At 46.0% G+C, this 14,867-nt stretch overlaps 2 protein-coding genes across 2 annotated transcripts; both read right to left on the bottom strand.

Annotated features, from left to right (window-relative positions):
- Positions 1–3,002: 3,002 nt before the first annotated feature.
- Positions 3,003–5,604, bottom strand: LOC123052018 (heavy metal-associated isoprenylated plant protein 23). Its single transcript, XM_044475054.1, has 2 exons — positions 4,792–5,604; positions 3,003–3,563 (listed from the first exon to the last, which is right to left on the bottom strand). The coding sequence occupies exons 1-2, from the start codon at positions 4,973–4,975 to the stop codon at positions 3,259–3,261; spliced, it is 489 nt and encodes a 162-aa protein (XP_044330989.1). The 5' UTR covers positions 4,976–5,604; the 3' UTR covers positions 3,003–3,258.
- Positions 5,605–7,248: 1,644 nt separating this feature from the next.
- On the bottom strand, positions 7,249–13,802 carry LOC123052017 (mitochondrial import inner membrane translocase subunit TIM44-2). Its single transcript, XM_044475053.1, has 14 exons — positions 13,462–13,802; positions 12,380–12,486; positions 12,084–12,158; positions 11,872–11,947; positions 11,183–11,227; positions 10,686–11,096; positions 10,509–10,610; positions 10,361–10,425; positions 10,052–10,120; positions 9,908–9,980; positions 9,296–9,400; positions 9,008–9,079; positions 8,852–8,914; positions 7,249–7,837 (listed from the first exon to the last, which is right to left on the bottom strand). Exons 1-14 carry the CDS (start codon positions 13,522–13,524, stop codon positions 7,703–7,705), a joined length of 1,461 nt encoding a protein of 486 aa, XP_044330988.1. The 5' UTR covers positions 13,525–13,802; the 3' UTR covers positions 7,249–7,702.
- Positions 13,803–14,867: the final 1,065 nt, after the last annotated feature.

Raw genomic sequence — 14,867 nt, 5'->3', positions numbered from 1 at the left:
GGAGGCGCAGTGGGTGTGGGTATGGAGGAGATGCTGGCGCTCTCGGCCCCCGGGGACATCTATGTTCCGGAGCTGGACGTCAAGAAGGAGGTGAAGGAGGAGGCCATGGAGGACCGACCGCCCACCCCGGTGTGAAACGAGGGGTTGTACGGGCAGTCATGGTCGTGGACGACCATGGTGCCATGCAGCCCGCCGTAGTCGCCGCCACCAACACCGCGGGCGGCGTGGGCGTCGTGGTCACCACCACCGCAGTGTGCACAGGACGCCGAGCCATTTTAAGGGTCGCCGCCCCACCTCTAGACGCCGCTTCCCTACATCGACCTGACCAAGGACGATGACGGCGAGGACGGTGGCGCCTGAAGACGGCGACGCGGGCGGCCAGCAGATCTACCGATTTTTAAGTATTATGTGCAGGCCGTGACGAAGACATGGACTGTTTAATTAATTTTATGTTTTTAGTTATTTTTGCAATGCCTTTTTCGATTATTTTTTAAGTTGCAATGCCTTTTTTGGGATTTTTTTGGTGCAACACGGACAATGTTTGGGATGCGGTCGCACATTGGATGCACGGACTGCCGGGCGGCCCAAACCGGACATGCGCGTCCATTTTGCCGACCCAAGCGGACGAAACAAACGTCCATTAAGGGTCGTACGTTAGAGTTGGCCTCATAACTCATACCGGTGACTTTGTCTAAAAAAACTCATACCCGTGACAAGTCCGAGGGTTGGATTGTCAACACGGATCCTAATCAGCACTCCAAACTACTCCCTCCGATTCTTTTTTCTCTACGTATAAGCTGAGATCCGGATACCAAGGAGAGCTTGGTTCGTTTTCTTTTGGACAATTTCACCCCTGCTTGCATGCGAGGAGGCGCGTTCTTTAATCGCTGCATGTAACCGATTGGCTGGTGGTTCGGTTTCCACTTTTCTCTCCCCACGGGCCCCAGTGCATGGTCTGCTGGATTGGTTGGCTTCTGCATGCATAGGACTAGTTACTGTTGTAGAGGTCATAATTACCGTGGCAGAAGCGGGGTAGGGATGGAAATCGTAGCAGAAAGAGGGAAGTGCGCAGACTAACAAGGGAAAAAACGGAAAAAGTTATGCGCAAAGAAAAAGGGAACGGAGGGAGTACTAGTAACGCTTCAATACTACTACCACTTGAGATGAACTTGCAAACACCAACACTTCCTTACAAGGATCAGCACAAATTTTCTTTCCTCTCATCACATCACATGACGGCGCAGGAGTTTGGCGTTGTCGTCGTTGAACATGTGGGTGAGCTGGTCGTCCTGCCTGCTGACCTGGCCGGACACGTTGCCGTAGCCAGGCTCCTGGCTCCTGACGTAGCCGGCCGGGGCCCGCTTGTCGTAGGTGCCGGCGACGTAGGGCTGGCTGCCCTGGCTGTAGGGCACGTAGGGCCATATCTCGGCCTTCTTGCCCGTGGACTCAGCCGGCCGGACTTGTCGACCACTGGTGGCGCCTGAGAATCGAAGGGGAACGGGCCTAGTTGGGCCTCAACCGAGTTTTCCAGGGTGGCCGACGCGGGACGTGAAATTCACCGAGCTAATCGCTGCGCAATTAGTACCGTAGGAGTTTAATCAGGATGTGACCGGTTTATTAGGCTGAATTCTACGGACTGCATCGCCAACACAGGGATATGCACGTCTGTCACAACTGCGAAAGATGCCAAAGCGCACAAATAAAAGAGGCCTCCGAGCCCAACCCGTGACCCAGCATCAAAAGGTGCGCACGGACGAAAAGATGGCCTCCGAGCCTAGCCGTGACCCAGCATCGATAAGTGCGCACGGACCAAAACAAATGCAGTAAAAGATCCCCTATGAGGGCACAATCGAAAAGAATAGCGCAATTGCATCACCTGGGTTGGCATGTGCTAGACATTAGCACCGGGCTTTTTGTTCAAATTCCTTTTTTTTTAATGCCTTGGTGGGCTTCTACGCCCTCCCGGAGAGCAGGTTCGGCGCTGGCCGCGCCCTGTTGTCCAAGTGGTTCATGGAGGGCATGGTCGTGCAAGGGTTCGAGGCGATGAGAGGCGCCAGCTGGATGGTGACTGCGTGGTCTATTTTGGTCAAGATCGATGGGGTGCTCTTCACCATGTGGTCACCATCGTTGCTGGAGGGTGAATGTGTGGTCTTTTTTTGGTCGCAATTCAAATTCCTTTTTTTTAATGCCTTGGTGGGCTTCTATGCCCTCCCGGAGAGCAGCGCTGGCCACACCCTGTTGTCCAAGTGGTTCATGGAGGGCATGGTCGTGGAAGGGTTCGAGACGATGAGAGGCGCCCGCGGGATGGTGACTGCATGGTCTATTTTGGTCAAGGCCAGTGGGATGTTCGTGGTCACCATCGTTGCTGGAGGGTGTATGTGTGGTCTTTTTTGGTCGAAATTCAAAGAAGTTGATGACGTGCTTCCCAGTGTTGCCAGCGTGCTCACCATCGGCGTCCCTTGCCACAGAGGCGCATCACAAGTGTTCGATGAAATGTTTGAACCTAATACAAGTTTTACTTCGGCTAGGTCCAGACAAAACTTAGTGGAGTAAAAATACTCCACTAACTTCTCGTTTGGTCCTTCCAGAGTTAATAACCAAGGGACAAAAACCACGGGAGAGATTTTTCTGACGCACCGGAATCCACGGATGTGAATGTTCCCCGTCGTCATTTCACGCAAAGAAAGAGGTGAAAAAGTCTTCCGTCCAACGAGAATAATCCAGATGCAAAGGACGCGGTGTAGGAGCGGAGGTAGCGGCCAAGTTTCTCCGATGGGAGGAGGCGATGGTTTCAACCCAGGGAATTGGAGCACATTGGGGACTGAAGTGACACTCCCAGCTGTCATCAAATGGGCCTGCAAGAAAACCAAGCCGAAATAAACTCATGGTTTACTCACTCAGGGAAACGACGGGATCCCTCGCAACCAAACAAGGCCTAAGTTTTACTTTAATTTTTAGAAGATCGGCTAGAGATGCTCTAATAAACTGAGGCGCGAAGAGAGAGGATCAGGCCATTGAGATGTCTTTCTGCAGGAGACCAAGTTACCCAAACGATCCATGGGTTTCTCGACTCATAAGTACCCGTGACAGTCCGAGGGTTGGATTGTCAACACTGATCCTAATCAGCACTCCAAACTACTACTGGTAACATTCATACTTCAATACTACTACTTGAGATGAACTCTCAAACATTGTCGAACACTTCCCAGGGATCACTAGCCGCATGCGTGCAGAAGTTATTTTTTTCCTCTCATCACATCACATGACGGCGCAGGAGTTGGCGTTGTCGTCGTTGAACATGTCGGTGAGCTGGTCGTCCTGCCTGCTGACCTGGCCGGACACGTTGCCGTAGCCGGGCTCCTGGCTCCTGACGTAGCCGGCCGGGGCCCGCTTGTCATAGGTGCCGGCGACGTAGGGCTGACTGACCTGGCTGTAGGGCACGTAGGGCCATATCTCGGCCTTCTTCCCCGTGGACTGCGCCTTCCTCAGCACCTTGCTGGGCTCCACGTACCCCGCCACCGTCACCTTCTGCTGCTTCCTGTTGATGTTCACTGATCGGACCCCTGAAATTACAGAGCTCATAGTTAATCCAAGTGCTTATCCACTAGTGTGAAGTTGACGTTATTGATTTCCTTTAGATTTGCCAATAAGAACGGTAACAGAAGTCCTAGTCCAAGTGATGTTGTAATGTTTCAGAAAGTAAAGATGCAAAATTAGTGCGAGAGATGCAGCTTCTGCATGTGGAAACATCATTCATGTGTCCGTAAAGTAAATACTCCATGTTCATTAAATATATTTTTCTTGATCAGAAAAATCCTGCTCATATTTGGTAAACTTAATGTGTGTAGCATTCTTACAAGACTTCTTTTTGCTTCAGTAAAACTATAGAGTCCAGACTTCAGACCATGAGTATGTTCGAAAGAAACACTTGTGTTCTAGTGCATATTTACCTCAGGGAGCATGTTACTCAGATGATCTCTGCCGAAGATTTAGGGAAGAAAAATGTGTTATAGTGCATTTGTGCTATGAATAAAGACAAATGCGTTACGACAAGTTTCATCATGAAACGTGCACACGCCTTATCTGTTCCTGTTCTAACTAGCTGAGCAAAGGAGCAGAGATGGAAGTAGAACCTTTCAAGGAGCTGAAAACGCAGCTCATAATAAATTGAAACTCAATCAGTTTTTTTTGTCTAAACGTGCACATAAGAAATGATGTCCTGCTCAAGTGAGGCTGCAACTAATGTTTCAGACTCCCCGCATAAAAAAAAACTGAAGTTTCAGACAGTAAAGATGCTTGAAAGGACATTTTTTGTCTCCCATGTTCAGCGAGGCCACGGTGCTAGATTGTTTTTTTTCCTTTAGCTTGGCAAACTAAAACCTCCATCAAATATATAGGCCTCCATTTTGTTCAGTGAGGGGTTTTACCAAACTAAATCCTACTGTACATTCTTGGGCAAAGAGCATTCTTGTGAGGTCGACACAACTATTTCCAGTAAGGCCCTAATCATATCAAAACCTCTTTTGCATCAGGGCGTATGTGTAGAACAACAGATCAAAGCATTTATAAGAACATGTGGTTTAAGCAGTTTTTTTTTTTTGAAATATGGTTTAAGCAGTTATGAAACTCTGTTATTGCACTTCAACGAGCATGCATGCTTCCTGTTGTGAGTACTACTATTGGATAGATCAAAATGTGCTGCAACAAGATGCACTATGAAGCGTGCGCAACTGCGCATGCCTTGTCTGTTCTTTCTAAGAAGAGGAGCAGAGGAGCAGAGAGAGGCCGAACCTTTCATGGAGGAGAGCGCGTTCTTGACCTTGCGCTCGCACCCCTCGCAGTCCATGCTGACCTTGAGCTCCACCGTCTGCATCTGCTTCCTCCTCCTCCTGTTGCCGTAGCCGTGGCCATGGCCATGGCCTCCGCCGCCCCCCAGCAGCCCGGACAGGTACTCCAAGGTGCCCCCCACTCCCATCACAAGCTCTCTCTCTCTCTCTCTCTCTCTCTCTCTCTCAGCAACGAGAGCAACAAGCTGATGAAGAAGAGGCTCACAAGAACCGAGTAGACCCCTGACCAAAGATGTTTCTCTCAAAGATGGTTCTCTCAGTGTCACTGACCGAAGATGTGAGATATGGGTGGAAGCAAGGCCGTCATTTATACGCAGCCAGTGCAGCTGCTGCGTGTGCTGCCCCTTGCGCAGTGACAGACAGCAGACGACGGGGGAGGGGAGAGGCTTGCAAAAGGACCATGCGAGACCTTTTTCTCTCGCGCGACAGTGGTTGCGTTGATGTTGATGTGACCAGGACAAGGAAGAAGAGATGAAATCAATGGTGCGAGGAAAGGGATAGGACGGGGGCTAGCCGCGTAGGAAGGAAATCAATGTCGAAGGGGAGATGGTTCTTGGAAGTTGGAAGCCACAGTGGCCTAGGGTGGCTGGCTATGCCTCTGTCTATGGCCTGCCTGTCTTGACAGCCATGTGTGCATCAGTGCATGCATGCGTGCATGCGCTCTCCTGGCCCTGTAGGCCTTTGGAAAAGCGCATAGCCATAGCCAGGACCAAAGCTGCAAAGAAGAAGGAAAAAAGGCTCTCTGGGCTTCTGAAAGAGCAGATTCAGAGAGGTTTTCAGAGATGGTAATAAATAAAGATAGAAGGGGAAATAATACTTAGTAGAACCAAAAACAAATAATGGCAATGTGCTTGGATGATAATGGCTGTGTACTTGGCCCCAAGATATTTCTTGAAGAGCTTCCAAGAAGAGCCTACCTGCTCCCTCACCAGCTGTGTTTTGTTCAAGTGTTGGTAGTGCATCGACGGGTCCTGGAACGGGGCACGCCACCCAGACGTGGAGCAAAAATGAAATGGGGAGGCGCGTCCCTGTCGAACCCAGCGTTGCGCGCAGCATGTAGCCGACTGGTTGGTGAATGGTGACGAGACGCCCCCCCCATCCCATGTCCTGCTGGTTGGTTCCAGTGGTGGACGGTTGCGTGCTCCGTGCCATGGACACCGCGCCGTCCATGACGACGAGGGAGCGGCACGGCACGGCACGGCACGGCACTGACGCTGCTGCTGCTCCACGTCTGCTCTTTGCTCTACTCCGGCACGGCGGCACCCCAGCCCAGGTTTCTGATTCTTTTCCGTGGGTTCAAAAATGCGTGAGAGATAGATACTCTTTTCTGTGTGCTAAAAAATGCGTGCAAAATTCTTTCAAAAAAAAAAATGCGTGCAAGATACACGTGATCTATGGCCTTTGGCCGCCTCTAGCTTCTTTTTTTTTTTAAGGGACCTCTAGCTTCTAATGGTAGGGCGCTGTCGCGATGGAACCGCCTGCAGTTGCCCGGGTTGTAGTACCAAATGATCGGTCGGTTGTTCGCAACCAATTATTGGCATTTGGCGGCAACAATGCCGGGCGTGAACTGAATGGAGAGATTCAGGCGTAGTGCATGGTACATTGGTACGTACGTCGATTATTGCAACACATCATGGACATGACGGGGCAAACGGCCCCGGGAGAAGCATTGTATCGCCACCTTTGGTTGCACTGCAGGCCAAAGAGAAAAAACACAAGGGGGCTTCACGGCCGTGTCGACATAAAATTCCAAGAAGCAGAGCGGAACAGCGCGCCAGGGATGGTAGATAGGTTTGGGAACGAATTGACTCCGCACCAACCGTGACGCAATTGCGCCCGAAACCAAAACCCACACGGACACGGTACATCACGCCACACCACTCGCTCTGCGGTTGCATCGCATGCACCTTTCTTTTTGAACCTTTCTGCAAAGGAACAGATCAGATCAGATCGGCGCGGTGCGTCCACGAGGAGACGCAGCGACTGGCGAGATATCACACCGCAGTGCATTTCGATGCGATGCAGCAACTGGTGAGTGAATGCACACACCTATTACTTTGGATAGTTTTCCGCTAGTTTACAAAGCTGGCACCTGGCAGAAAGATCTGGCTGGCTGGGATGGACACAGCAATAATATCCGAGGGGCGCCCAACATACCACACCAATACCAAACAGAAAGTTGAGAGGGGCGATGGAGAGAGAAAACAGACAGGTGATCAGGGAAGCGACAGCCTATTTGAACACGATCATCAGCCTAAAAGGGGTAGCAGAGGCTTGAGGCTGTCACGCACTCATGTGCAATGGTATCTTATCACAATGAAATGAAATGTCTCTGGACTTCAACGCTTGGAAACGAAATGTCTTTTATTCCAACAAAACCTTTCACCAGCACCCAGCAAGATGGCACTCACCAACCAAACGCTAGCTTAATTGCAAATTTATCGACGGGATACTCAAATGTGGTTCCTTCCCTTCAAAAATTATTGCTCACCGGCAACGTTGTTTGCCAGTGGAAAGAGTAATCAGCACTTTTTGTTTGGTGCCTCTGGCTTCTCCGACTCAGAACAAGAACAATCTGAGCACTACAGCCGTTCTCGGCTTCTAGTAACTTGCTAAAAGGGGGAGCTGATTTTACGGATGCCGTACACATTAGATACACATCATCAAAACAGAACGGGACAGGAAACTGGGAGGTTGGCTGTCATTAGTATTTAAAACTAGAGAAACAACTTATGGAAAATTGCCTGCATAGTTTGTCGGGCGGTGAGACTTGGAACATTTAGGTTCTTCCATTCCGAACGGCAATGCACCAGTGGCAATGGCTAATCCGAACGAAGAAAGAGCGAAGAGCTACTCTATATAAGGGCCTTGACACCAAGTTGATGCATCTCACGCAACCGCCAAACTGCGTAGTATGATTCTTCTTCTGGCAACTCATCGCTGTCCATGAGTTGCATTGCCCATTGATAGTAGACGGTTCGAATGGAATCCTGGAATAATTCGAGACAAAAACAGGTGTATCACTTCATCTATCAACAGAAATGGACTAGGCTGTCGCCACATATTAAGAGAAACTAAGGAGAGCACTTTATATGCACTTTGAATTGCTTGAGTGCAGCCCGATCATGTGTGACTTGTGCTAATATATACTTTCAAGTATCCGCATATTAGAATAAATGAAAACTTAAGACTACCACATACTCAACAAATTGCTTGCGCCTATAAAGCTCTAGCACTAGCTCGAAAATTGAAAGAAACGTCTATGAAATGAAGTACTAGTCAGGTCCAAGTTCAAGTTATGGAGACATCATGAAACTATTTCACCTAGACAACTCTAGTGACACGATTTGCTCTCTAGCCTTGTTAATAATAGTTAGTTGCACATACTCAGGCATTACAGGAGATATTCAACAAACTGCTAGCGACTATAACATCAGCTTGAGAATTGAAAGAAATATCTAAGAAATTCTAATCAGGTCAAAGTTCAAGTTTTGGAGCTAACATGAAGCTATTTCACCTAGACAACTCTAGTTACACGACATGATTTACTCTGTAAGCTTGACAATAATACTAGTTAAAAAGATTGTACACACTCAGGCATTCCAGGAGATGTTGCCTCTGTCATATACTTAAATGCAATAAAAGGTCGCTAACCACTAACTGAGAAAAAAAAATCCATGCACAAGTAAATTCAATCAAGCATGTTAGTTAGTATAATACGAATGCTAAAGGGCGGCGTCTTCTGAGTTAACAACGGTGTTACCTTCTACTCCCTCCGTTCCTAAATATTTGTCTTTGTAGAGGTTTCAAATGGACTACCACATACGGATGTATATAGATATATTTTAGAGTGTCAATTCACTCATTTTGCTTCGTATGTAGTCACTTGTTGAAATCTCTAGGAAGACAAATATTTAGGAACGGAGGGAGTATGAGCTTACCACACATAAAAAATACATACAAACAAAGTGCACAGCTACATATGGCCCTAGTAAATAGCCTACCTGTCCTCCTTCTGTTACTTGTCCTTCTTTATCACGAATACAATGAATCTCCTGTGTTCGGAACTGAAATGGAGTTTGGAAACAAGGATACACTGTAAGCAGAACAGATAACAAGAATGAAAAAAACAATGAATCAATATGCCACTAGGCACTAACCATCACGAGAATGATGGGTGCTGATCCCAACATCTTTGTTTCCCTTACGTCAGCATCAGATATGTGAAGAATCTGCAAAGGCAGTAGAAATTCAGAAGAAAAAAATGTTATTTTTATTTTACAAAGAGAGGAGCTATTTTGCAGTTTTTTCTTAATATATTCCAGCTTAGGAGCATCAAACTATAGTGTTGTGAAGAACATAGTTTGTACAAGTGAACTAAAATCTACAGAGGGGCTGACAACATTTATAAAGGAATCAAAGAAAAATATAGATAAACGTTGACCTACCTTGTGATCAAAAAACATGCCTTGTGATGCATATCCTTTCCTCTCACCTTCGCATCGTTCAAGTATTTCCTTGGTGCAGTACTTTTTTAAAGTCTTCAGATCACCCTGAAATTATAACAAGTAACTTTGAGATAATAAAATCGCTATATATTTACCAATGTGCGCATTATTTCGTATGTAAATTAGACAACATGTAATGAATAGTTTGGCACCACTTTATTCCATGCTTATACACATAATTAAAAAAAAAGCTAACATGCTCCATCAATGGTTGGTGGAATCAAAATCTAAACAAGATTGCAAGCAGCAAAAAAGAGGCTTCCGTAGCATTCTCATCAACTCGTTTATGTGATGGGTGTGTGGAAAGATATAAATCAAAAGTTTTCCAGAGCAAGGCAAAGAGCACCAAGGGGGTTGCCATGCTCATCCAGGGGAAAACTGGGCATAAATCATTCATTTGTTCAAACATTTGTGAGATTATCGCCATGAGGTAAGACTTGTTCTGGTAAATGTTTGTGACTTTCTTTCCAAGCTATATGAATAACAGAGCACCTAATTATTTTCTCAAGAAAATGATGAGAGATTGTTTTTCCTTGGCTAGATGAAGGTTACCTTTGAATATGCGGTAAGAACAGGCTTGATCATTTCTTGAACATCACCAATAAAATCGGATAATGAAAAGGATCTGTGGACAAAATGGTGGAATACAGTTCAGCAACATTCTGAAACTTCTCAAAGTAGAGTTGCATGTCTTACGGGTCACGTCGCCGAATTTCCCTGAAAGATGCTGCAGTAGCTGTCTCTTCAAAAATAGTTTCATTAATACTGCATGGAAGGAGCAAAGACAAATCAATCAGATAATCAATAGATGCATTAAATATTACAAATGAAGAGAAAAGATATCAAGTGTTTTGCAACAACAGGAATAGATAATCACATTAGGTTTCAAGCCCTATTTATGCTACAAGTGGAAGCACGGAGTTTAAAAAAAAAGAAATGGGATAAAACAAATATCATACAGTCAAGGTTGAACAAATAAAAGTTTATAATGGAGTGCAATCATACTCTTGAATTTTCTGAACTACTGGATGGTCACTTGTCTCCCATCGTTCTCGGACATCCTCAGCTACCTGCATTTGTAAGTACACAACATAAAAGTGAATACACATGACCCACAGTTTTAATTAAAAAAACTGTGGTTTTCTGATGGTACCTCTTGTCCCTTTGTTACAACAGGTTTGGTGTACTCGTTCACCTTTGTTACGACAGGTTTGGTGTACTCATTCACCCTCTTATAGACTGGATGACCTCGCATCTTTACACAGAGAAAATGTTTTAGATGGAAGACCGGTGTGAAAAAATAAGGAGGCGGAGTCTCCACTTATGATACCTTATTCTTGATTGCTTCCCATTTTTCACCCACCACTGACTTCTTTGTTGGTACAATAACTATATCAGTTCTTGTACTCTTCTCTACAGCTGCAGAATAAGCTTGCCTAATATGGTTTTTCTTTTTTCTGCTAGAGCTAGAGCTTAGTTCATCTTTGACAATTTCATATCCCTGCTTAGCTAAAGTTGAGACTCTTGTGTCCTTCAATTTTGCAAATGCACCAGACACAACTGGTGAAGCTGATGAAAATGTTGACCTTAATTTATCAAACAACATATAGGCACTTGTGGCATCTTGGGACTTGTCATCTGAGTGTGAGGACGCCTCAGTTTTCCCGTGATTTGAAGTTCCATGTGAACCATCTCTGAAGCTTGAAGTTCCTTCCTTTCCTAGTCCAAAGCTTTCCTTCACCTGTAATGATTTCCACTAAATAAAAAAAACCTTCTCTGATGGAAAGCAACATCCATATTGGATTACTGATATTCACTTAACACTACCTCTTCTGTAGCAGCAGACATTTTTTCTTTAACATTTGCAGTAACCTGCAAGAGAACAAAACAAAATTCTGAACATGTAAAAGAGAAAGAAATGAAAACATGTTTTGCAAGATCAAATGATTGTCTTTGAAGACAAATAGACAATTGTGGCTGACAAGGTGGCAATGGGGATTACCCAGGCGGGTATTGGACTCACATCCCTGTCCCCGCGACAGCCCTCCCATGCCCATTCCCATCCCCATACCCGCATGCGGGGATGAAAATCTACCCATCCCCATCACCGTCCGGTTTTTTATCCCCATGGGGAAACCCATACACGCAATCAACAACAACCTTCGCTAGTATTTCAATGTAAAAAACAACATTTCAGCATAATAAACAATATGTTGTGGCTAGGTTAGGGATTTCTTAGGGCTTTGGGGGCCAAAGGGACGGGATGGGTGGAAATTTGGGTGGGTAAGGGCGGGAATTACCTTGGGTCTACTAGTTTCAGAGCCCGCATATAAGGCCTACACGGGTAAGGCGGGGAATGGGCAATAATACTATCCCGTCCCTGTCTTGCGCGCTGGGTAAGGTATTTGACCCACCAGCTTCCCCGTGGGCATTAAAGCTAGCACATCCCCATCCACTAATAGAGTAATTAACCACGGGGACGTGGGTAACAGTTAACCATTGCCAGCTCCGCTTACCTTTTTGGATGTTGCCTCAGCTTCAGTCATAACATCTTCAACACTCTTGGAAATTGTCTCGGCTGTTTTCTGAGTTCTGCATAGGGCATTTTATAATATGTTCAAAGAAGCCTCTAAAATATATAGAACTTATTACATACAAAGGTTTCAATGAAGTGCTATATGTATACAACTTAAAATGAAAGAAGTGCAGTCTTTTTATCAACTTATACCTTACTTTGAGATCTTCCTTTACCACACCAAGTTTCTCACTGAACTCCTTCATGGATTTCTGGAATTCAGGATTACTGCAGTTGAAACATTGAAGTAATAAAGAAAAATGCAAAGAAAAGAGCAGAGTGTTGACAAGCATAATGGCTCATCATGGTTGTACATAACCAAAGGCGCAAGTACAGTAAGTACATACCATGCTAGCCACAAGTACAGTATGTGTTAAGCATGCTGCTAAAATAATTAAATTTTCCTTTTAATTTTGGTGGCGGTGAAGACCATAGAGAGTAAAGCATACCTCTTAGCCTCACCCTTCAGCTGCTTTGAGAACTCGTTGAACACACTTAGATTCCGATTATTCAGATGCCTATATCCAGTAACGGCTTGCACATTGGCAGTCGTTGCCTATACCACGTTAAAGAATAGATGGCAGTCAGTTAACCACATGCAATAATATAGAGCGATGAATACAGTATGAAATAGAGTGTGCACTGTGCAGGAAACAGAATCCAGAAACATTCTATATTGACTACATTTCATATTGGAGAACAAAGACACGGAACTATTTTCAGACTTCTACATCAGATTAATTACTTATTCATTTGCTACTGCACCATAGAAAATACTCTGGTATGAAGCCTTAATGAAATGAGATTCCACACACAGGTACTCCCTCTGTCCCATAATGTGAGACGTTTTTTGACACTACTGTGGTGTAAAAAAACGTCTTACATTATGGGACGGAGGGAGTATTTAACTAGGCACATATGAATGTGACATGAACGACAAGAAACAAGGTTCCTCTGTTTTCCTTTTCCTTTTTGTTGAAACCATAAATAAATAATCGTAAGTCTTTTGCCTCCCTGACAACTTTAGTCCGTAGTGGTAACTATAACCCTTGATGATCCTATAGACACGCCAGGCTATACTCCATCGGTTCTGAACTAACAATACCAAGAATCGCGGGCTGGAGGTCAGAAGGAAATGTGCTTCATCTAAAAGCAATATCCTTGTTGATCATCCCAGCGTTCTCTATTCAGTGATCACATAAAAAAGAATGCGCACAGTTCAACACTACCTTCCACCTTCCGATGTGTACAATATCAACTGAAAGAACACAATCAATTAGAATGAATACTGGCAACAAATATGCACTAAAACCACAACCTCGATCTCATCCAAATACTCCCATATATTTCTCCGATACACTGAAGCTACAATTTCTGCCCCACCCCAGTGCTCTCCCTCTCTCCCATGCCTCCACCACGGACAAGCAATTAGAACGGAACAAATCGAGCATATTATCCCAAAAACCTTCGCTAGAACCCCAATCTACGTTCCCCTCGCTCAATCCAATGCCCCCAGGAGAATCGAACTCACCAATCGCAGCGCGGCCACCGACGAGGGCCGCCTCAGAGCACGCAGCAGCGTCGAGGTCGCCATCCCGGAAGCAATCAGCGGGTCACCGCGACGGACTGGTAGGATCCCGGCGGCCCCTTTGAGCGGCGGCGGCGGCTCGCCGGAGGTATGGGAGGCAGGGAGGGGGCAGAAGGAGGTGGGTCCGGAGCCTGGAGGCGGAGAGGCGTGGAGGGGGAGGCGCGCCGGGGAGGGGGAGGCGCGGCGCTGCTGGCTGCTGGCCCCGGCCGCCGCGGCTGCTAGGGTCTGGGGGGAGAGGCGGAAGAGAGAGGGAGAAGGTTTGAAGGACGGAGAAAAGAGGAAGAGGCTGGACCGGATTGTAAATAACGAAAGTTGCGCGTTTCCTCGTAGCGCCACGAGGTAAATTGTTCGCGAGACGAGAGGGGGTTAGTCGTAATAACGGATTGTTAATTAACACGTCGGATTGTATGCTAGGGAGCAGGACGATATTTTCTTGGGGCAAAAGAAAGCCCTCCTCGTCCACGACTTTGAATTTGCTCTCCTTATTTTAATTGTTTGCTCATTGGAAATAAAATAAGAATAAATGACACCCAAAAAAATGACTTGTTCCACAAGTATTTTTTTTATTTACGAACATTTATTAAGAGAGAACCCGGCAAGGCCGGGCAAATACAAGGGGGTACAAGAAAGAGATCGTATCACATCGAAAACAACACAAGATCTACAAAGATAGAACGCGCATAGCTTGCTATCGCAAATCTCGCCCGCCCAATCAACATGAAGGAGAACTACAACTTTCATCTTCGAGTAGCCAAGCAAGGCAAGAGAGCTTCGAGCTTGGGCGTCTCATTGCCATCGCACAACACCCCTCAAATAGGGGGGCACGTGTTGAAAGGCAGATGGGCGATCAACATATTGGATGAACCGCGACATCACATGATGTATTTTAGTGACAGAAAATAAGTTGCGATAAAATTGAAATGATGGACACCCTCTAAAGCTTCTAGGAATCAATTGGCGCTCTTCCTTGCAATACTTTGGGAAATAAAAAGAGTTTGGGTTATGCCACTAATTGAAAAGGATCACCAGCAAGCTTAAGCCATATGAAGGGAAAGCTTACAAACCAAACTGGAAGACTAGTGCTCATCGATATGGTGCTTACATTCTCAACGACTTACTTCTTGACTAGTTTGGTCCTCAACGTGTGGGCGGTCAAAAAGGTTGGCAAATTCATGAGAGGATTCCTCGGGTCTGGAGATGAAGAAGCTCACGTGGAAAATGCATGGTCAACTCGAGGCATATGTGTTCACCGAAAACTATGAGATGACCTGGAATCAAAGACCTGGCATGCTTTGTAAGAGCTTCCCGACTAAGGTGGCTCTGGTCTGAATGGGAAGACTCAGCCAGAC

This window comes from Triticum aestivum, chromosome 2D (assembly GCF_018294505.1).
Source record: "Triticum aestivum cultivar Chinese Spring chromosome 2D, IWGSC CS RefSeq v2.1, whole genome shotgun sequence".
Classification (NCBI taxonomy): domain Eukaryota; kingdom Viridiplantae; phylum Streptophyta; class Magnoliopsida; order Poales; family Poaceae; genus Triticum; species Triticum aestivum.
This window is presented reverse-complemented; position numbering and strand designations above follow the sequence as displayed.

Bases quoted from the DNA above. Each gene is read 5' to 3' on its own strand.
- LOC123052017 (XM_044475053.1), bottom strand. From the start codon at position 13,524: ATGGCGACCTCGACGCTGCTGCGTGCTCTGAGGCGGCCCTCGTCGGTG. The intron at 11,948-12,083 runs GTATAAGTTGAT...TGCCCTATGCAG, and splicing joins AAGGAAGATCTCAAAGTAAG to AACTCAGAAAACAGCCGAGA. The intron at 10,611-10,685 runs GTATCATAAGTG...CTCTGTGTAAAG, and splicing joins GGGAAGCAATCAAGAATAAG to ATGCGAGGTCATCCAGTCTA.
- LOC123052018 (XM_044475054.1), bottom strand. From the start codon at position 4,975: ATGGGAGTGGGGGGCACCTTGGAGTACCTGTCCGGGCTGCTGGGGGGC. The intron at 3,564-4,791 runs GTTCGGCCTCTC...CTGTAATTTCAG, and splicing joins CGCGCTCTCCTCCATGAAAG to GGGTCCGATCAGTGAACATC.